At 39.1% G+C, this 22822-nt stretch overlaps 2 protein-coding genes across 2 annotated transcripts in view; one reads left to right on the plus strand and one right to left on the minus strand.

Annotated features, from left to right (window-relative positions):
• Positions 1–290: 290 nt before the first annotated feature.
• Positions 291–4730, minus strand: SOWAHC (sosondowah ankyrin repeat domain family member C). Its single transcript, XM_019663828.1, has one exon. It carries the CDS (start codon positions 4561–4563, stop codon positions 2944–2946), a length of 1620 nt encoding a protein of 539 aa, XP_019519373.1. The 5' UTR covers positions 4564–4730; the 3' UTR covers positions 291–2943.
• Positions 4731–5142: 412 nt separating this feature from the next.
• SEPTIN10 (septin 10) overlaps positions 5143–22822 on the plus strand; it is a 61597-nt gene continuing 43917 nt past the window's right edge. The window contains 1 exon segment of the mRNA XM_019663829.1: positions 5143–5257. The gene's annotated coding sequence lies outside the window, so the exon portion shown is untranslated.

A 22822-nucleotide genomic window follows, 5' to 3' on the forward strand; every position in this document is an offset into this window, starting at 1 on the left:
AGTGACGGTACTACCTTCTCTGTTAAGTTGATTCCTTCATTACTGGTGCCATTTGAAGTGCAAAAAAGACGTGAAAAAGGCCGTAATTTTAAGATCTTATTAACTGCCATTTACTTTGTAACCCTGAACAGCCATCAACCTTCTTTTCTTTATCTGTAAATTAGAACTATATGGCTACTAACATTAGGGGTCAAGAAAGAGGTCACATAAATTGAAAATTCAAAAAGCACTGTATGAATGTAAAACATGATACACATAAAAACTATAAAGGACTATGGAGATTTAGACAATTTGGAGAAAAAAATCTAGTGTGAACCTTTTATTTTGACAAAACAAACTACAAATTTTACATTCTAAACTTCCAAAATTTCACTTATTTAAAAAATAAGACACAAGGCATCCTGGACTCCAAGACTTCAGGCATGAATAAAATAGTACCAGATTTTCAAGTTATATAAGCTAGCTGCATTTTATATACCATAAAAGTGAAGAGAATTGTTGTACACATTCACTAGTTTCAAGTGTATCAATAAGAAACACATGGACATACTTGGGTTTTCTAACCACACAGTTTTGTATCAACAAACATCTAAGTAACTGACATAATTTCCATTAATGGCAAATATAACTCCACAAATATCAAATTACACAAATTATTTGCTCTTTATATTCTCCATTTAGAAATTGAAAAATAAGAGGAATGTAAAGTTAAGTAGCTGAAAACGCTACACAGCGCATCATGGCAAGGAACACTACAAGTAGTTCCCCTCAGGAATGAGTTTTGAAAATTTAAAGTATATTTTATTGAAAAAGTTAAAATCTTCAGTGTGAAAAGCAAATTAAATGAAGTATTGGTTCAATCTCTAAAGATCTAGCAAATTAATAGATTTTGTGCAATTAGTAACATACATATTTAAGAGATTAAGACTGTTTATAGAATATTTAGATGGTTCTGAAGTGTCTACTTTTTATAGTTCACTTTAGCTTTATATGTCAATGAAAGGTAAGATTCCTCAATGGGAAGTTATAGCTTATTCTGCACTAGATACAGGTAATGTGTATATGATTCAAAACAAATGGCTGCTTTCACCTTCAAGGGACCTATTTTTAATTTATACAAAATTAGATTGTTTTTCACCCATATGTATGGATAAAAGTGCTTCTCAAATGTACATGGCCCATTTCCATAATTCTAAAACAAAAATAAAGGCACACAAATGGGTAATAGTTTAAATATCTATGTGAATATTTTTCATTAATCTTTAAACTAACTCAATTACTATCTAGAGAAGTGTGACAAACTTGTTACCAATTTCTATGACTTGGGAAATTAAAGATCTAACACTTCATTAAAGACTGCAGTTCTGTGCAATTCATATATTGGTTCATTCACTCTGCAAGTTAACTCACTCCTCAATCTCTATAAGCTATCGGCTACAGGTACTTCTGTTTCAGCAATTACGAGTTCAAAAAGACTAAGGGGGGACTTGCTGGAATTAGTCTCCCACAAGTTGTTTTGAAGCTTGTTACAAATATATTTAATATGTGAGTTAAATTTTACAATAATTATAAAAAATTTACCCTAACATATTTGAATGGAATGTAATTAAAATGTAAGTCTCTAATTTTAATGAATGGTATTTTTCATTTATATACAAAGGAATTCAATAACCAGCAGCATTTAAATATAGAAATAGTACCATCTCTTCTCTTTTCCCTTTATAAAGTGCTATTTTTAAGTAGGTAGATTTACTATCCATGTTTTCAGTAACTTCACTGTATGTCTCTAATAGACTTAAGCAAACATTAGAAAATTGAAAGAATTTAGTATTTTAAACATTTGCAAAATATTGCTACAGAGCAGAGACTATGAATGTGTTTTATTAGGAAAACAAAAAGCGTACCTTACGTGACAGTCATTAAGGTGATTTAATAATTACTTCACAGAAGCATAAGCTCACAAAGATTTATGCCAATATTAGCTAATCATTTAAACCAGAAAGTTTCTGTAGGCAATTTGGCTCTAAGAATCATCAAATAGGATCATGTCAAATAAAACCATTTGTTATATAACCTCAGAATAAAAACTTCAGCAAATTTAGACTTTTAGAAGAGCAAAACACATTAGTGAGCATCAGTACCAGTGGCAATGTTTTACTTAAAAGTACCATAGGTTGTTAAGTGTTTTCTTTAATCAAAAAATTTGTGTAGTTAATAATAATGTACCTTAATATTGAGTGCAGTGGTATTAGAGATAGTTAGGAGGAAACCTAATTAGTGAATGCTGCCTATTTCTTTAGTTCAGTGATTAAAACTGAAATTGCTTTTAAAAAAAATAGTTGAACACTACTTACAATACAAATAGGATACCAACAGGATTCCCATTTTTATTCACATTATTCTCTAATTAGTTCTTTTGCATTCAATTCTGACCTGACCTTCAGTAGTATCTTAAAAACCAAATGCAATTAGTAATAAAAAAAAAAAACAGGGCAGTATGTAGATTTGTTCACACTTACAAATACTACCAGTTTCATTACACCATTTCTTGTCGCTCTTGGACGAGTAACCAGTTTAAAAAACAGATACATAAAAGTGTAATATTCCTTACTTTGCATGGCATCCAGTAATGGTTAAATCAAATGAACCCTCAAATCATCAAATCTGTACCACCAATTTAGATACATTTCTAGTCATTAGAAAAAGGGACTTCAGGGTAGAGGGATACCATGGGGAAAAGAGGCCTAGGGCAAGGTTTGATGAATCACTTGGAAATCCACCTCACCCAGAATGCTAGGGGGTATTTCTCCCCACCCATTCCAACCCCCCAGTTAAGAACGTGGAATTTAGCTGAAGTCTTTTCTGGTCTCACTTTCTTGCATACATCTAGTATTCTAATTCGGAAGGCAAATTAAGCTTAGAATTTTCTGAAAGAAATGATTTTTACCCGAATACATTGGACTTTGGTCTCAATTTGAACGAGGATGACTGGCCTTTAAGAGACCGGTCCTCTTCTTCCTCCTCCTCCCCCTCCTCCAGTGGCTGCTCCCGGTCTCTGAAAGAGGGTGTGGTGTGGATGATCTGGGTTCGGAAGCGTATTTTGTTGAGTCTGGGTTTTACTCGCCCACTAGAGCTGCCTGAGGCTTTGCGACCTGGGTCCTTTGCTTTGCCTCCAGCCCATCCCTCAGCCAAATGGTGGTGGTGGTGATGATCCCCTCCATCCTCCAGGATGTGGGAGAGTCTGTGGGTGATGAGGTGCGAAGGGAGCACCTTTGACAGCCTCCAGCGCCCTCCCCCGCTGCCGGTAGCGCTCTCTCCGTCGTCGTCCTCATCTAGGGCTCCCACCAGGTTCTTGATCTCCTCAGCGATGCTCTGACTCAGGTACTGCGAGGCCTTTTTCCCACTGTAGTCCCTGATGTCCACGTCTGCGTCGTAGGCCCCTACGAGCAACTTCACCACCTCCACGTGCCCGTGCATGGCTGCCAAGTGCAGGGCGGTGTAACCTCCACTGGTCCGGCCGTTGATGTTCACTGGCAGCTGGTGTTTGTTGGCGAAGTTGACCAACATGGCCAGGATTTCCTGCTTGCCATGCTTGGCGGCCCAGTGTAGACAGGTGAAGCCGGTGATGAAGTCCCGCTTAGCCAGCAGGCCAGGCTCACAAGTGAGCAACGCTTCTAGGCTGTCCCACTTGCCTTCCGAGGCCGTGAGCATCCAGGCGTGCTCCAGAGGGTCTAGCGTCACCGAGCCCCCACTGCTGCTCTCCTCCTCTGCCGACGACGAAGCAACCGATGCGCTGTCCGAGTCGCCCCCGCCTTTGCCGCGTCCTCCCCCCGAGGAGCACCCAGGGCTGCTGCCCCCAGGGCAGACGCTCCTTTTCAGCTGCGGGGAGCTGCCCATCACAAGGTCCAGGAGGTTCTGGCGAGTAGACCTTGGGGTGGTGGCCCCCCCGGGGGAGCTCCCCCCGTCCACCTCCTCGCAGCCGTGGGGCGGGGGCTCCAGGTCCTCGCTGGGCTCCGGGGCGGATGCCCCGGCTGCGACGCGCAGCGAGTTCTTCCTCCGGGCCCCGCCGCTCAGAGGCGGCCCTCTTCGGCTGTCGCTGGCCAGGCTTGGAGGCCCGAGGGCGGCGGCGGGAGACTCCCCATCGCCCGGCACGCAGTCCAGACCCGGGGGCGCCACGGTGGACGCCGCCTCGGCGCACAGGCCGCTCTCCCGACTCTTGGCCGGGCCATCGGGCGTCTCGGGGTCGACGCCGCGGGGCTCGGGCTCTGCGGTCACCGAGATGCGGGGCAGGTCCCGGGGGGGCGCGACCTCGGGCGACAGTGGGCCCTCGCAGAACCTCTTCTTGAGATGTACGTACTTGGTGCCATCGGCAGGGTCGGTGCGCACCGTGGCTACGGCGTTGACCAGCTCCTTGAAGCGGGCGCGGGCACCGGCACGTTGCTCGGGCTCACCGCCCAGGGCGCCCCTGAAGTGCTGCACTAGCTCGGTGTGCCGGGCTCGGCCCCCGCGCTCCAAAAGGAAACATAGCACCGCCTCGGGGCCGAACTCCACCGGCCCCTCCATCCGTGGCCGCGCTGCTTGTTCGGTGGCGGGCGGCTCAACCCGGCCCCATCGTGGCCCGCTCCAAGGTGCAGGCTTCTAACGAACTTGGACTCCAGCAGGGTTCTCGGGATCTAAGCCTCGCGCCCGCGGCCAACGCCGCAGCCACAGCCTCAGTGGGGCCGCGCCCAGCGCGAACACGCCCCCCGTCGGCCCCGCCCCCCGACCCGCCCACTTCCGGTCCGCACGGCCGCAAATCTCTGCTCCAGCAGACTGCGCGCCAACACGGCTTGCTCCGCCCCCATGCCCTGCCCACTTCCGGCCATCGCGCGGTGTTCAATCGCTGTTACCGCCAGCCGAGGCAGGCTGGCTAAGGAGTACTACCCTTATTTCCTCTCATCTTTTCCCTCATGTCCCCAGTCTCCTCCAGTCACCTTTCCCCTGCGTTGACTTGTCCTATAAAACGTGGAGGGGCACTCCTGTGAGAGGCTTGCACCGCGTCTGTGCGTCACAGGCCACTAGGCTCGGCCCCTCCCCTTTCCCGGACCGCCCGCTGAGGCCGCCCCGAGCATTAAGCCCGCCTCGGCCCCCTTAGCTCCCTCCGCCGTTGGGACGCGCCGATCGGGGGCCAGGGCTGACACCGCCGCTTCGCTGGACCTCAGCCCGCTTGGCTCAGCGCCGGCTCCGGACCCTGACCTCTGAGGTGCTCAAGCACCTGGTGAGTCCAGCCGACGCCTCACGCCCCCCCTGTCGCCCTCCCCCCCACCAGGGCCTGACTCCCAGGACCCCCGCCCAGCCTTTCCCAGGGTCCCAACGTAACTTCCTCAGCCGAGAGCTCCGAGCGGGCAGCGGAGTCCCGGCTGCGTCCGGTCCAGGCGGTGATGGTGACCTGCGCCTCTCCGCGACTCCCGGTCCTCTCGGGCTCCGTCGGCGGGCCATCCCGACTTGGCAGGGAAGAGGGCTCCAGTTTTCTTTTGATGCAGCCTGGGGGAGGCATGTGGCGGTGCTTGCCTTGAACCAGGAGTGCACGGCGCGCCCCTCCCAGCTCCTTGAGCGCGCCATGCAAGAGTGGCTGGAAGTTTTTGCATGGCTTCCCCGTCTTTGCCAAAAGTTAATCTGAAACAGTGATTGTGGGTCCGTCATTTTTATAATGGTTTTGAATGCACAGAGCAGATTAATATAATAGCAGCGATCACTTACAGTTGTATATATTTCCCTCATTTTTTAAATTAATTTTTATTTTTAAATTACCATTGATATTCACTGTTAGTTTCATGTGTACAGCATAGTGGTTAGACATTTATATAATTTACAGAGTGATCCCCCCATAAGTCTAGTACCCACCTGGTACCATCATTATTACAATATTATTGACTATATTCCCTATGCTGTAATTTACATTCCTGTGACTATTTTGTAACTACCAATTTGTACTTAAATCTTTTTCCACCCAGCCCCAACCCTCTCTTACCAACTGGCAACCATCAGTTTCTTCTCTGTATCTATAAGTATGTTTCTGTTTGTTCATTAATTTTGTTCTTTAGATTCCACACATAGGTGAAGTCATATGGTATTTGTCTTCTCTGACTTATTTCACTTAGCATAATATCCTGTAGGTCCATTCATGTTGAAATGGTAAGATTTCATTCTTTATGGCTGAGTAATATTCCACTGTATATAGGTCCCACATCTTTTTTATCCATTTGTCTATTGATGAACACTTAGGTTGCTTCCGTATGTTGGTTATTGTGAATAATGTTGCAGTGAACATAGGGGTGCATATATCTTTTCAAATTAGTATTTTGGATTTCTTTGGATAAATATCCAGAAGTGGGATTGCTGGGTCATTAGGTAGTTCTATTTTAAATTTTTTGAAGACTCTCCACACTGTTTTCCATAGCGGCTGCACCAATTTGCAGTCCCACCAATAATGCACAAGGGTTCCTTTTCCTCCACATCCTTGCCAACACTCGTTTGTTGATTTGTTGATGACAGCCATTCTGACAGGTGTGAGGTGAGATCTCATTGTGGTTTTTATTTGCATTTCTCTGATGATTAGTGATGTTGAGCATCTTTTCATATGTTTATTGGCCATCTGTATGTCCTCATTGGTGAAATGTCTATTCAGGTCCTCTGCCCATTTTTTAATTTAACTTTTTTTTTTTTGATAAGTTGTATGGGTTCTTTATAAATTTTAGGTATTAATCCCTTATTGGATGTATCATTAGCGAATATCTTCTCCAAGTTGGTAGGTTGTCTTTTCGTTTTGTTGATAGTTTGCTGTATAAAAACTTTTTAATTTGATGAAGTCCTGTTTGTTTATTTTTTCTTGTTTCCCATGCCCGAAGAGGTACATTAGAAAAAATATTACTGAGAGCAATGTCAGAGCGTTTACTGCCTGTGTTTTCTTCTAGGATTTTTATTGTCTTACGTCTCACATTTAAGTCTTCAATCTGTTTTGAGTTTATTCTTGTATATGGTGTAAAAATGTGGTCTAGTTGCATTTTTTTGCATGCATCTGTCCAGTTTCCCCAACACCATTTATTGAAGACACTGTCTTTACTCCACTGTGTATTTTTGCCTTCTTTGTCATAGATTAATTGACCATTTAGACATGGGTTTATTTCTGGGCTCTCTAATCTATTCTATTGATCTATGTATCTGTTTTTATGCCAGTACCATTGCTGTTTTGATTATTCTAGCTTTGTAGTATAGTTTGGTATCTGGTAGCATGATGCCTTCAACTTTGTTCTTCTTAAGATTGCTGTGGTGGCTATTCGGGGTCTTTTGGGGTTCCATATAAATTTTAGAATAATTTGTTCTAGTTCTGTGAAAAATGCCATTGGTATTTTGATAGGGATTGCATTAAATCTATAGATTGCTTTGAGTAATATGGACATTTTAACAATGTTAATTCTTCCTATCCATGAGCACAGTATATGCCTCCGTTTATTTATATCTATATCGTCTTCAGTTTCTTTCTTCAATGTCTTATAATTTTCTGAGTACAGACAGCTCTTTTACTTTCTTGGTTAAATTTATTCCTACATATTTTATTTTATTTTTTGGATGCAATTGTAAATGGGATTGTTTTCTTAATTTCTCTTTCTGATAATTCATTATTGGTATATAAAAATGCAACTGATTTGTGAATATTAATTTTGTATCCTGCTACTTTACTGACTGATTTCATTTGTCAGTTCTTTTTTTTTTTTTTTTTTAGCTGAGCCATCCCGCCACCTGTTGGCAGCTCACGGCTGCTCAGCTCGGGCTGACTCGAACCGCTGTTGCTCAGAGCTCAAACTCTTGAGCGAGCTCTTAACCAACTGAGCCACTCAGCCGGCCCTCATTTGTCAGTTCTAATAGTTTTTTGGTGAATCTTTAGGGTTCTCTCTATGTAGCATCATGTCATCTGCAAATAATGGCAGTTTTACTACTCCCTTTTTCAATTTGGATGCCTTTTATTACTTTTTCTTGTTTGATTGCCGTGGCTAGGACTTCCCATTTCCCTGACTCTACTCACCGGAGTCTTGGTTTGCTTCCTCATTTAACCCAACTGTGCGGTTGTCCAAGTTGTCCTCCATTAGGATTTGAGGGCTTTCCTCCTTTTTCTTTTGCCTTGGCACCCTTGTACATTAAAAGAGTATGCGTGACTGATTTGTCCGGTGTTTTATGCCTCTCAAATAGTTTTTATCTATTTATCTCATTTGATAGTAAGCCAGTGGTTCTCAAAGTGTGGTCACAATAATTTTCCTAACAATACCAAGCTGCTTTTTGCCTTTTTCACACACATTCTCTTAGAGTGTACATTGAGTTTTCCAGAGGCTGCATGATATAGAGTGACTTTACCCTCTGAGGACTAATGGAATTGTCCCTGTTTATACTTGTCTTTAAGTTTTTCTGTTTTAATTTTAACACTATAAATATCAATGGTTGTAATCCATACAAATGAAAGCTCTTTGGGAGCCTGAGACAAAAAGATTGAGAACTACTGGTCTAAACAATCTCCTGAATTAGAAGTTTAGGTTATAGGAGCAGAGTTCATATTGTAGCCTGAGAGGTTAGGTGATGTGTCCAAAGTTATACAGCCAGTTTCTTTGATAGACCTTAGACAAGGATTTTTCTCCCTGATTCAGACCAGGTCTCTTTCCACTCTGTGGTGTATTTAGAGAAGTCTCATTTTTCTATCTGGATGGCCTTGATACAGTTGCTGTGTTCGTGTGCATGTATGGGTGAGGAAAATGTGTTTTATAAACTTTAGTTCATAGTAATCTTCAGAATTAAACTTGGGCTGAAGAGAGCACTTCTTTCACTGGTGTTGGATTTCTTATCAATTGCTGTATTTATTTTGCAGTACAGTAAAGAGGCTACCTTGATTTATTTCTAATTAAACTATTTTATTTTGAGATAATTGTAGATTTACATGCAATACAGATTCCTGTACCCTTCATCCAGCTCCCTTCAATAATAACATTTGCAAAAACATAGGACAAGACCACAACCATAGGACACTGACATTGACACTGAGAAGATGGAGAACTTTCCATCACCATCAGGATCCCTCAGTTTGCCCTTTTATAGCCACACCCACTTCATTGCCACCCCACCGCTTCCTTAACCCCCAACAATCAGTCATCTGTTTTTCATTTCTATAATTTTGTCATTTTACGACTGTAATATAACGGAATCACACAAGTACTTAACCTTTTGAGATTGGATTTTTTTCACTCAGCAAAATTCTCTGGCGATTCATCCAGGTTGTTGTATATGTCATTAGTTTATTCCTTTTCAGTGCTGAGTAGTATTCCATGGTGTGGATGTACCATACTTTGTGTGAAGGACACCTAGCTCATTTCCATTGTTGGGCTATTATGAATAAAGCTGCTATAATCATTCATGTACAGTAACATGTAATGGAACAGAACCAAACCACAAGTCTTCATTTCTCTAGGCTAAATTCCTAGTAGTACATAGTTAGTTGCTGCGTCACATGGCAATTGCCTTTAGTTTTATAAGAAATTGCTAAACGGTTTCCCAGAGTTTCTGCGCATTTTCCGTTCATACCAGCAGTGTACAAGAGATCAGGCTCTCCACATTCTCACCAGCATTTGATGTTTCTATTTTTTTATTTAGATGTTCTGCTAGGTATGTAGTGATTTTAACTTGTGTTTCCTTAATGGCTAATGATGTTAAACATCTTTTCGTGTGCTTATTTGCCATCTGCATATTCTCTTCAGCGAACGCTCTTCATTTTTTTTTGCCAATTTTCTAATTGGATTTTTTAAATTGGTTTCAGAGTGGGTTTTTTAAAATACATTCTAGATATTAATTCTGTTTTGATATGTGATTTGCAAATGTTTTCTCTTAGTCTATAGTTTTTTTATCTTATTAATATTCTTTTGCAGAGTAAAAATTTTTAATTTTGATAAAATCCATTAAAAATTTTATTTTCCTTCTATGGATTGTACTTTTGGTGTTAAGTGTAAGAATTCTTTGCCTGACCCTAGATCCCAAACATTTTCTCTTATTTTTTCTTCTAAAAGTTTTTTAGTCTATGTTTTCCATTTAAGCCCATGACCCATTTTGAGTTAATTTTTATATAAGATGTGAGACTTAAGTTGAGCGTCATTTTTTTTTTGACCTGTGGATGCTCCAGCACCATTTATTGAAAAGGCTTTACTCTATTGAATTGCTTTTGCACTTTTGTCAAAAATCAATTGAGCATATTTGTGTGGATCTATTTCTGGGTTTTCTATTAGCACACCGTCTTGATTCCTGTAGCTATATAATAAGTCTTGAAATAAGGTAAACTGATGCCTCTCACCTTATTATTATTTTTCAAAAAAATTTATTTGGTATTCTAGTTCCTTTGCCTTTCATTATAAATTTTAGAATAGTCTTACTCATATCAAAGAATTTTACTGGGATTTTTATAGGAATTATGTCAAATAAATCAATTTAGGGAGAATTATATCTACTATGTTGAGTGTTCCAACTTATGAACGCTGTGTTTCCTTCCATTTCTCTATGTTTTCTTTGATTTCTTTCATTAGCATTACATAGCTTTCAGCTTGCAAGTCCTGCATATGTTTTGTCCCCTCCATATCCCTGGCTACAATATATTCCAAGATCCCAAGTGGATGCCTGAAAGTGTGGGTAGTTATTGAAACCTCTACATATACTGTTGTTTCCTATATATACATCCTTTTCACTTAAAAAGGAAGCACTTTATGGCTTTTTTTTTGGCATATTCAAATTGCCAGCATCATTACTCTTGAGATTTTGGATCATTATTAAGTAAAATAAGGGTTACTTGAACATAATTACTACACTACTGTTGATCTTATAATGGAGATGCTAAGTGAATAACAGGTGGGTAGCTTATACAGTGTGGGTATGCTGTACAAAAGGATGATTCACATCCTGGGTAGGATGGAACGGGATTGTGTGAGACTTCATAATGCTATTCTGAACAGCACACAATTTAAAACTTATGAATGGTTATTTCTGGAGTTTTCCATTTAATATTTTCAAACTGTGGTTCACTGTGGAATCATGGAAAGCGAAACCTTGGAAAGTCAAACCATGAGTAAGGGACTACTGTACACCTACTTCATTTATTTTAGCAATTGTAAACGATATTGTATTTTTAATTTCATTGACCCCATATTCATTGTTTTATATATATATATATATATATATATATATATCTATATATCTACCCAAAAAATGTATACACATAACTTGTATTCGTTTTTTGTTATCAGTATATATTATTGCAATTTTAATACAGTTTTTCCCTTTCTTAAACTGTGTATACAGTTTTTTGGCACCGTGTGTGTGTGTGTGTGTGTGTGTGTGTGTGTGTGTGTGTACATATATATACAATAGTTGACATTCAGTATTATTTTATATTAGTTTCAGGTATACAGTGCAGTGGTTAGGCATATATATAATTTTCGAAGTGATCCCCCATAAGTCTAGTACCCATCTGACACCATACATAGTTTTTACATTATTGATAATATTCCCCTTAACTGTATTTCACATCCCCGTGACTATTTTGTGACTGCCAATTTGTACTTCCTAATCCCTTCACCTTTCTCACCCATTCCCCTAACCCTCCTCCCATTTAGTAACCATCAGTTTGTTTTCTGTATCCATGAGTCTACTTGTTTTGTTTGCTCATTTATTCTGTTCTTTAGATTCCACATATAAGTGAGATCATATGGTATTTGTCCTTCTCAGCCTGACTTATTTCACTTAGTATAATACCTTCCAGGTTCATCCTTGTTGTCGCAAATGGTAAGATTTCTTTATTTTTTATGGCATTGTTTTTCTATTTTCAGTATAACTGATTTCTGATCTTTATTTCCTTTCTTTTGCATGCTTTTCGTTTATTTTGCTCTTCTTTTTCTAAGTTCTCGAGGGGAGATCTTAGATCATTCATTTGAGACTTGTCCTCCTTTCTAATGCATGCACTTGGTGGTATGAATTTTCCTCTCAGCAAGGCTTTAGCTGTGTCCCACAGATTTTGTTATATAGTTAAAGCTCACTCTTAACGGACTTGCAGACTTTTTTTTTTGTTTTTTAAATATAATAGAAGAGAACATTAAGACTCAGGGAGGTTTTAGCATCTTGCTCAAGGAATCATAGCTAGTGATAATGGTCAGATCTGCTCTTGGCCATATTTGTCTCTGTCATTGTCTCCAGTATGTCCAGTTGCTGAAGTTTTATGATTCAAGAGAACTTGACTCTATAGTTATTTACTGCTGACTGTGACAGTGGATCTTGAAGTAATGTTCACTGCCTTTTCCTGTCTCCTGAGAAACACACTCATAATCTTCCCCTTCTTCAGACTATCCTTAGGAAAACTTTTAAATGGTATCTAAATCTTTTAAATTCCTATCTGTGTTTTTCATTTCCTGTTTCAGCTATGATGCTTCTGAACTCTGCTGTTTCTTTTTCAGTTATCCTTCAGTGAGAATAATTTTTGAGGCATCCTTCATTTGTTTTACTTTCTATCTTGAAATTGTGATACTTAATTCTTTCCTTTCATGTCCTAGAGTTAGTTACCACCTCAGTGCCTTTGTGTATTCCCATTTCTCCATCTGGAGTGACATCCTTCTTTCCCACTGATCCAGATACTGTAATCATTGGATAATGAAAGACCAAGTTCCTGTCCTACCTCTGAAGCTTTCCCCGAGAATCCTAACCCTTGGCAGTCTGTCATACTGCTCTTTTGCCCTTAGTCATATACTTCCTTGCAGTACCTCCTAATTTGTGTCTTGTATTGTTACTTAACTTTTTGCATCAATTAAATTGTAATGAGCCTTGCAGTTTTCCCCATTCAATTAAATGATCCATCTTCTGGAAGAGCAGCCTGTAATAGTCTCTGTATCCTCCATAGCCATGATTATATCTTTGAGGACATGTGTTAATTATTTTTTTATGTGGAAAATATGTTCACCTTGAATCATTTTATTGTTGTTGAATGTGAAATACATAAATTACAAATTCTCCCAGGCATCCAGCACCTATTTATTAGTCTACATTTTTGTTCTAATGACGCTCCACCTTCTACCAGGCTGTATACTGAGAGTGTCATACATTTTAGGTAGTCCCAGGTGATTTTGATCCTAACATAGTCCCAGACTGTAACTATTTGTGTTGATTATTTATTTGTTTATTTATTTTGGTGTGTGTGAGAGGAGGAATTTAGGTGTTTTAAAATTTTTATATTTTATTACAGAATAGATTTTTCTCTCTTTAAGAATATGTATTCGGGCCGGCCGAGTGGCGCATTGGTTAAGAGCTGGCTTGTAATGCCAGAGGGCCCCGGTTCGGATCCCACATATGAGGGCCAGTGACACTGCCCTCTGCAGCTAAGATGCTGAACAACAGCTCAACCTGGAGCTGGGCTGCCGTGAGTCGCCGGCGACTGCGTAGGCTGCAGCCCCTGTGGCAGTGGGTTGCCATGGGCTACCGTGTGTAGCCAGCAGCCAGCGTGAGCGGCCAGCAGTCGCTGTGAGTGGCCATCCAGAAGCCGGCAACTGATCTGCCTCTCCCAAGTAGAGCGCAATGATGGTGCCAACTTGGGCCAGTGAAGCAGCGTCCTCCACAACTAGACTGAAGAACAAAAGGACAGCAACTTGTCTGTTCCCCTTCCCCCAATTCCCCAGTGCTGTTCCCATCCCCTAATTCCCCAATTTAAAAAAAAATAATCTAAAAAATACATAAGAATATATATTAGCCCCTCATTTTGAACCATATTGAATCTAATTCTCTCTGCTTAAGTTTTTTAAGTATTCCTAATACAAAATACCTGATTCTCAAAGCTTTTCACTGAGACTTTAATTTTTATACTTTCTTCTGGTTATACCTGGGAGGAAGTTTGATTTAGATGATGCTTTATTTAAAAAATTTAATACCTTGTAGAGTTTGTATCTACTCCTGATTTGAAGATCACAGAACTAGAAATCACGTTTCTCATAGTATCAATAACATAACCAAAAGATTCAAAACTCTCAATTTAAATACCTTTAAAACAAATATCATGATTTAGTAGATTGGATTGTAGCACTTATAGTTTGTTTGTATTACTTTTAGTAAAAATGCATATTTTGCTCCAATATTTCTGCTGTCTCTGAAATTGTGTTTAGCAGTTATCTTTATTTGAAATTAACTATTTTTTTTGTGTTTCTCAAAAGTCCAGAGATTTTTCATTGAGGATTTGGCTGATGTAGTTTAGATGTAATGGAACTCAAAGTTCATTACATTATATGAGTCATTCTAGAACTTGTCATTTTAAAGGTGAATGTTTGTTTGCCAGCCCTAAAGTTGTTCAGAATTATATTTTGGCAGTCTCCTTTTCCTTGTTTGTTTGATTTAAATAATGTCACATCAGATATACAGGTTTCCCTTTGACTACCTATAAACCTTACTATTGTAGACAAATGAAGGTGTATGATTAGAGTTTTACCAAGTTAGAGAAGTTCCAAGTCCTGAGTTTTCTGGAACAGTACCAGTTGTCTTTCTAAGTACCTGGATACTGTTAGACAGTGTGCTTGGAGCATCTATTTTGAGAAACCTGGTTACCAAATTCTCTTAGTAACCATTAATTACTATATTGGGAATTCTGGAATTTCCAGATTGCTTTAATTGTATTTTTCAGACACTAGACAATTTTAAATTATGGAATAAATAAATTGTGCGGGCAAATTTTAAAAAGTGAACTGGGAATTGAGACTAGAAAAGGAAGGTAAAACAACATGTGGAAGATTTTTGAAATGTCGTCTTGGGGAGAAAAGAAGCTGAGGATAATGAACCCAGGCTTTACAATTCACCCTCACTTCTTTCTGTTACAAGGGAAGATGTTTAGAGACTTAAGTAAGGAAGTGGTAGCATGCGCAATATGAACATGGGAGAGCTAAGGCTATAGAACTTCTGTTGGGGTGAGGGATAAAGATACACCTTTCAGCCATATTCCACTTAAGGTTATCCCAAATCTTTTTCTATCTTGAGAATCTTAAGTACTCTGATTTATCTGACAGATATAAACAACTGACAGATGTAGAAGTAAGTATATGGCAGTTTAGTAGAGATTGCATTGCAATCATTTAGTTAACAAAGGATGTGTTCCAGAAATGTTTATTACCAGAAGCAGAAATTGTATAGGAGGCATAGGGTTATTTTCTGGGATGTCATACCTGAGTAATATAATTGAAATATGAATTAAATAATACCATGTGTTGAAAAAAATTTAATATACATAGTGAGGAATAAGCAGGGGTTAAGGTTAGGGGGAAAGGAGAAGAGACAATTTCTGTTTGAGATGTGGATGTTGGAAGAGACCTAGAGGACAAGCTGGTCCTTCAGGTCCTTACCAGGTATGATAGGTTCCCCAGCCCCTCCAAGCTTGTTTCAGGCACCCAGTGTCATACCACCAAAGATAAGGTGGGAGAACCGGGGGATGTGTTCTCTGATCTCCTTTCCACTCTCTTAAGAACCAGATCAAGTTTATTCTACTCTCTGTGTGGCCATCTTTATGGAGCAGCATGATATGTGTAGAAAGAGATCATAAATAGCGAAATATTAGGTAGAGAGTATATTGATGGATAGCATAAATGTTTGTAAGTGGTCTGTTCTCCAGTTTTTTCATGGAGAAATATGTTATGCACAGTGATATTTTGCTTAGTTGAATGTATACTCTAGTTGGAACATTACTTTGAGCTGTGAATTAAGCCAGAATTGCTTGAAAGATTTTTGAAGATTAAAATAAAAAGATGTCTTTGTTATAAAGGAGTTTAGTTTTAAGAGAAGTTGTTAACTAAGGTAGTCCTATATGTGTAGATGACGCATTGTCGTTAATGACAAACAAATGTGGTAGCTAATACCGCTCAGTGTGTAGCTTAGTGATTCAGGGCTTCAGAAACAAGGACATTGAATTATTCCCTACCTTCGATGTAATCTTTAGCTTGTTCCTATGTATACTGCATGAAATTAACTTATTAGAAAGTCTTTTCTCCTCTTGTGAAAGTTTAGCTAGCTCAGGGAAAGTTAGTCAGTGGGTCACTTTCCTAACACCTAATGAGATCTTGGGAATCAAGAAAGTAGGAGTTTCACTAGCAATGAACCCAGAAGGCAGTTTTGGTTTAGGACCAGACTGGGTGAAGAGACAGGATGGGGCAGGACAGCAAGGGAGAGGGCCACAAAAGGACGGTGGGAAAATACTAAATGCTAACATTGCCTGTTTCAAGGTTTCTCGAGAGCAGTATTTATCAACCATTTTTTCATTATCTCCCCTTCAGGAGAAAAATGAAATTTAGTTGATTGATAACCAATTTAATTAATCTTAAATTAATTAACCCAATTAATTGATTACGTTCTCCCTAATGGAAAGGAATTTAATTCTAAATAAAATTTTTTTCAAATACGGTTGAGCTTTAGAAGGCACAAACCACTGATTTTTTTTCTTTCTTTTCCCCAGTTTCTACCACCTTTGGTGGGGGAATATTCCCATTGAGAATGCATGATCTACAGTTAGTCTTTCTAGGAATAGCGCAACAAATGTGCTTTCTTCTTAGTCTGCTGCTAGATTTGAAAATTTAGTCTAAGACTATAAATAGGCTGTACATTGTGGGTTAAATAAGGCATTTGTGAACCTACTTAGGACCTTAACTCCATTTATAGTGTTTCTATGGATACTGTATTTTAAATCTAAGAAGCTTACTGAAATGAACTTTTGGAAGCTACAGTCTATTTGTGAGATTATGATATGCACATAATTTAAATAAGCTTTAAATTATGTAAAGAGTGAAGACTTTTTGCAAAAGCTCAACATTGAGCTAAGTATTAAAAGAAGGGATGGCCATAGATTAGCAGAGAAGAGCTGGCTAGATATTTTAGGCAGGAAGATTCATCATCTCAGACTTTGTATATACTCAACCTTAAAATAACACGAGATGTCTTTCAATTGTATTTACCAATCATGAAAAAAATTACTTTAAAGTACATATTGTATTTTTAAAACTAAAGGGATCTTTATCTTTAGGAGCTATTTTTAACTTTTTTGGACATATTTTTACTTTTAGTGGTCTAGCAGCCTCTAAAGATCTTTGCAAAGGTTAAAGTATTCAAGAACTATTTTTATATGGATTTGCCCTTTGCTGGTTTGAATATATCCGCTGGAATAACTCAAAGCTACTAATGCTTAAGAGCATTCACTATGGCGAGTACTTCAGTACTTGTATTATCAAATACATGTATGTCCTTCCAATCTCATGAGCTGAGTACTGTTATCTCCGTTTTTCTTTTTTTGGATGAGGATTATCTTTCTCGAATTTTGCTGAACAAACTCTCTCTTGTTTTGCTCATGTTGCAGTTGTACCTCCTTGCCCCAGGCCCTTGTAAATGGCTTTGGCAGTTACTTAGTGCACCAGCAGCTTGCATCTGTTGCCACCATAAGCAGTTAATTCTAACAGCCTTCTTACTAAGCCATACATTTATACTGATGTCATGTTCTCTTCTCTGTTGTGACATGGGTCATTGACATAATTCTAGGGGCTCTCTGTTTTTGGAGAAGATAGGCTGATTGTCATATAGTAACAGAGCTTCTGTTGTATAGAAATAATTATAATTACAATTTCCACATAACTTAGGGCTAAAATAACCTAATACTGAATTGGAATTTGAACAGTTGGAGAAAATATTTTAATCTCATTTTGCATTTGCATATTTTATTTTGTATTGCTGCTTACAAAATAACACATATATTGTCGCAATCATTTTGTTTATCCTCAGACAGTCTTAAGTTTTTGTTAGCTACACCTTTCCCTTGTATTTCTTACTTTCGGTAGAAAATTTTGTTACATCTTTATGAATTAACTTTTTTTATTGAGGTGTAGTTTATGTACAGTGGAATGTACTCTTTTTTAGTATAAAGTTCCATGAGGTTTGGTGAATGTTATCTAGTTGAGTAACCACAACCACAAACATACATATAGAACAGTTCCATCAGCCCCAAGCTCCTTTGTGCTTCTTTGTAGTTCCCAAGCTCCTTTGTGCTTCTTGTAGTTCTCTTCCTAATCTCTGACAATCACTGATCAGTTTTCTATTCCTATTGTTTACCTTACCAGAATTTCACATGTATGGAATTATCATTGCCTTTGAGCTGGCTTCTTTAGCTAAGTGTGATGTTTTCGAGAATCATCCATGTTGTTACATGTTTCGTTTTATTGTTGACTTTATTCCATTGTATGGATGTGCCACAACTTAAGTTTGTTCATCCTTTCTCCAGTTGAACGTTTTGAGCTGTTTGCAGTTTTTAACAGTTTTGAATAAAGTTACTATTGGGTTGTCGGAAAAGTCATGACGCATTTTTGCAACAAAAAACAGAAAAAATACGTCATGGCTTTTCTGACAACCCAGTATATACATTCACATACAGGTTTTTATGTGAAGATAAGTTTTCATTTCACTTGGGTTGGTATCTAGGAGTAGGATTGTTGAGCAAGTGTGTGCTTAACTTGAACTGCCAAAATGTTTTCCAAATGTTTGTACCAGTTTGCATTCTCAGCAGTATTGACTGAGAGTTCCTGTTGTTACTCTGCATCCTTGCCAGTGTTGCTAGTTTTTTAAAGTCATTCTGTTAACATATGTAGTGATATCTCATGACTTAATTTCCATTTACCGAATGACTAATGTTGAGCATCTCGTCATGTGCTTATTTGCCATCCCTATGTCCTTGGTGAAGTGTCCATTCAAATCTTTCCCCATTTTTAAAACACTGAATTATTCTCTAATATTGAGTTATACAAGTTTTTAAATATATATATACATATATATATATATATATATTTCATATATAAGTCTTTTTATGAAATAAATGATTTACAAGTGTTTTATCCAAGTATGTGTTTTGTTTTTTCATTCTTTTAACAGTGTTTTTGAAGAGCAGAAGAAAGCAGAGGTTTTTTAGTTTGTTAGGTTCAAGTCATCATTTTTTCTTCATGGCTCATGCTTTAGGTGTTGTACCTAAGACCTCTTTGCCTAACCTAAGGCCACAAGGATTTTTATACCTTCCAGAAGTTTTAGCGCTATGATTCATTTTGAGTTAATTTTTGTATATGGTGCAAGGTATGAATCGAGGTTCATTTGTTTTGCATATGGAGTCCAGTTGTTCCAACACCATTTTTTAAAAAGACGATCCTTTGTCCATGTAATTACATTTGCACCTTGTTGAAAAATATACCCGGACCCCACTGCCACCTTGACTGCTCTGGATCTCGTGACTATCTTTCCTGGAGGCGTGGTAGTTAACCACTTCACTCCTCATTGCCGCTTCTAGATCATTTTCCTCCTCTCCTCCCTAAATAATCTGTTTCGACTCTCACTTAGCTATCATACTGTATACCCACCACCTTTTTTTATTCAGTCATCTCGGAAACCCCACCTCCCCCTATGCTTGATGGTGTTGCTAACGGGCTCCTTGTAATTCTGTAACTTTAGATCTGTTGTAATTCTGGGTGGTTTCAGGATCCACACAAATTATCCTTTCAGTACACTGCCTTTCAGTTCTTGACCTCCTCTTCTAAAATATCTTGTGTCCTCTATCCTACTTTAGCCTTTCTTTCTTGTAGTTAATATCTTGACCTTGTCATTACCCGATAACTGCAACCCCTCGTAATCTCAGTTCCAGCATTCTGCTCTGACCACGCCTCCTATCTTTCCTGTTTACTCCCTGAATACCCTAAGTTCCACAATTCTTTGACCCAGTCTGTTGATCCTACTAACTTTCCCCTTTCCCTCATATCCCTTAATACCCTCTTTTCCTTTTTTTTTTTTTTTTGGCCCAGTTTTAAGTCCCTGTAACATTTATAATCATTTTCTTGCATGTCTCAGTTCCTTCTCTTGCTCCCCCCATTCTGCCCTGGCAAAACCCATACCCACTTAAATTAAACTATCCCAGCCTCTGCCCTTGCACCCTCACAGCTAAATATGACAGAGGAAAATCATGCTGAGTGCTTTCACTTTAACATCATGACTGCTAAACTCAAGAGGCTGCCTAAAAATAGATGCTGCCTAGAAATTGTACTGCATTTTCCTCATTCATTCACCCACTCATTCTTCTACATCAAGGGTTGGCAAACATTGTCTTTAAAGGGTCAAACAGTAAATATTTTCAGCTGGTCTCTGTCACAACTATGCAACTTGGCTGGTGGTTGTGTCCTGAAAGCAGCCACACACCTTATTCACATGTAAAGTGGGAATGGCACACTCTCTCCTCCCTAAAACACTTTCTTTACCTGTCTTCCAGGACGCCACGCTTTTCTGGATTTCTTTCACCCTCTTTGGCTGTTTCTTCTCAGTCATTTGGACTGGTTGCTCCTCCGTTCTTCTTCAGCCTTTAAATGTTTGAGTGCCCCCAGGGCTCAATTCTGTGATCCTTTCTCTTTTTAAATACCCTCAATTCATATAATCTCATCCCACAGCCATCTATTGATGAGTTCAGAATTTATCATATCCAGTCCAGATAACTGCATGACTTGTTTATCCAACTACCCACTCAGTACCTTCACTTCAGTAGCTAATGGGCATCTCCAGTTTAGCCTGTTTGAAAGAGAGCTCGCAACCTTCCGCAGTCCTCCTTCAGCAATCTTCCCAGTTCCAGTAAATGGAAGCTCCCTCCTCCTTATTGCTCAAACCAAAAACTTGGGCACCATTCTGTATATCTCTTCACATCCCACATTGAGTCTCAGCAAGTTCTACCTTCAGGTAGACCCAGAATTTGACCACATCTTATCTCTTCCACCTCTAACATTCTGCTGTGATCTCTTTCCTGGATTAAAGCAGTGGCCTCTTAACCAGTCTTGTTTCTGCCTTGCAATTCTTTAGTCTGCTCTCAACATAGTAGCTATAGCAAACTTTTTACTACAAAGAGGAATCGTGTCCCTCTTATACTAAAAACCTATCACAAGTCCTTGCAATAAGCACAAAAACCCTGCATGATCTATTTCTCTCTGACCACTCTGCCTCTCCCGCCTGCTCCAGCTACTTGGTCTCCTTGCTATTCCTCAAACAACAGCACACACCTCCCCCAGGACCTTTGCAATTGTTAGTTCCCTCTGCCTGGAGTGGCCTTCCTCCAGATATGCCTTTCTTGGGCTCTGCTCCCTTAGCCCCTCAGTTCTTTGTTGAACTATCAGTGAGGCCTACCCTCACCCCCTGTTCAAAATGGCACCCCTTACCCATGCCATCCCCACATTTCCTGTCCTTCCTTATTTCTCATTATTGCATTTATAATTCTGTTATATCATAGCATATGCTTTACTTTGATTTTTGCCTGACTTTATAGCAGCAGGGATTCTTTTCTATTTTGTTAAGTTATGCATTTTCAGTGCCTGGGATAGTTCCTGGAACATAGTAGGCACTCAATACATATCTGTTGAATAAATGCATTTTTATAGATATTTGAGGGAGACATTTTCTTTTTTCTACTTTAGTCTTTGTTAAATTCATGTAAGTGATAATATTAATGGATATCAAGAAAAAAAGGAAATATTTATTCTACATACCCAAGAATCAGACCTTTTACAAGTATGCTTGCTCATATGCATAATTTTTACTTGTAACCATGGTGTCAATAGTCTCACATTCTTCACTTGCTACTTAATATCACACCATATCATTTTTCTTTATTTTCAGAATTATTGCTTCTAATCTTTGTATTAATATTCCTCCTAGCCAATATTTCATATAGATTCTTTGTATATGCAATTTTTCCTACCTTTTGAAGATTTATCTGACTCATAAAATTAAAATTTATCTGACATATATATCCTGGCTTTAAAAAGTTGAATAATACCTTTTAAACTGCAGCCTGTACCAGTAATGTGGCATTAACTATGTTCAGTCTAAAAAGTCAGCCTGACTGATATAGTGGGCTGGGTTAAGTGGGTTGGGATTTTTACTGCTCCTATCAATTTAGAAAAGTTCAAGTCCATGGAATCAGTGGAAGCTTCAAGAGTAATGGAAACTACCACTGTATTTGTTTTTAATAATGATGTAAAAATTACCCTAGATTAATTATACGCTTGACTAAAGATTCAGGTGATTAAGTGGAAACTCCTTTGAGGGATCCAGGGTACCCACAGAAACCTTAAACTCAGTATTTTCAAAATTGCATCAAACCTGTGCTGATTTATCTCCTATTATCTTTCCCGCTTCACAGTAACATCTTTCAAGTTCCCTTAGTTTAAGACACTTGAAGGTGCTTATGGCATCTCTCTTGTGCCCAGCCCCCTGTTGCCTTCTCCAGCCTCACCTCTTCTGCAGTCCTCCTTGCACTTGAACTTAAGCCTCCTTAGGTTTAGATGATAATGAATTTACTGCAATTTTCCAACCATACCAAGTATACTTGCATGCTTTTTACATACATTTAGTCCCCTACCCTCTTTTCTCATTTGCTAGGAAAATTCCTATTTCTCCTTCAAGTCTCAGCTCAAGCCTTTTTCTTGGGAGTGCTTTCTCTTACCATGCAGTGTTTATTACATCCCGAACTACTGCTGTGTCCTGTTCATAAGTCATATGTATGTCTCCTGCCTGTACTAAAATTTAAATTGCAAAAATATTAACTTACCTTTGAGCCTCAGTGGCTGGGGTCTGTTATTCTGTGTATTTGAGGAATACATGAAAAGCAGTGTATACCGTATAGACTTCTCACTGATGCTTCAGTATTATTCTTCTCCCCCCCAAATGTTCCTTGTCATTTTTTTTTTTTTTT

Source organism: Hipposideros armiger, unplaced genomic scaffold (assembly GCF_001890085.2).
Source record: "Hipposideros armiger isolate ML-2016 unplaced genomic scaffold, ASM189008v1 scaffold_406, whole genome shotgun sequence".
In the NCBI taxonomy this organism is placed as follows: Eukaryota; Metazoa; Chordata; class Mammalia; order Chiroptera; family Hipposideridae; genus Hipposideros; species Hipposideros armiger.

Coding starts and splice junctions, on each gene's coding strand:
- SOWAHC (XM_019663828.1), bottom strand. CDS start 4,563: ATGGAGGGGCCGGTGGAGTTCGGCCCCGAGGCGGTGCTATGTTTCCTT.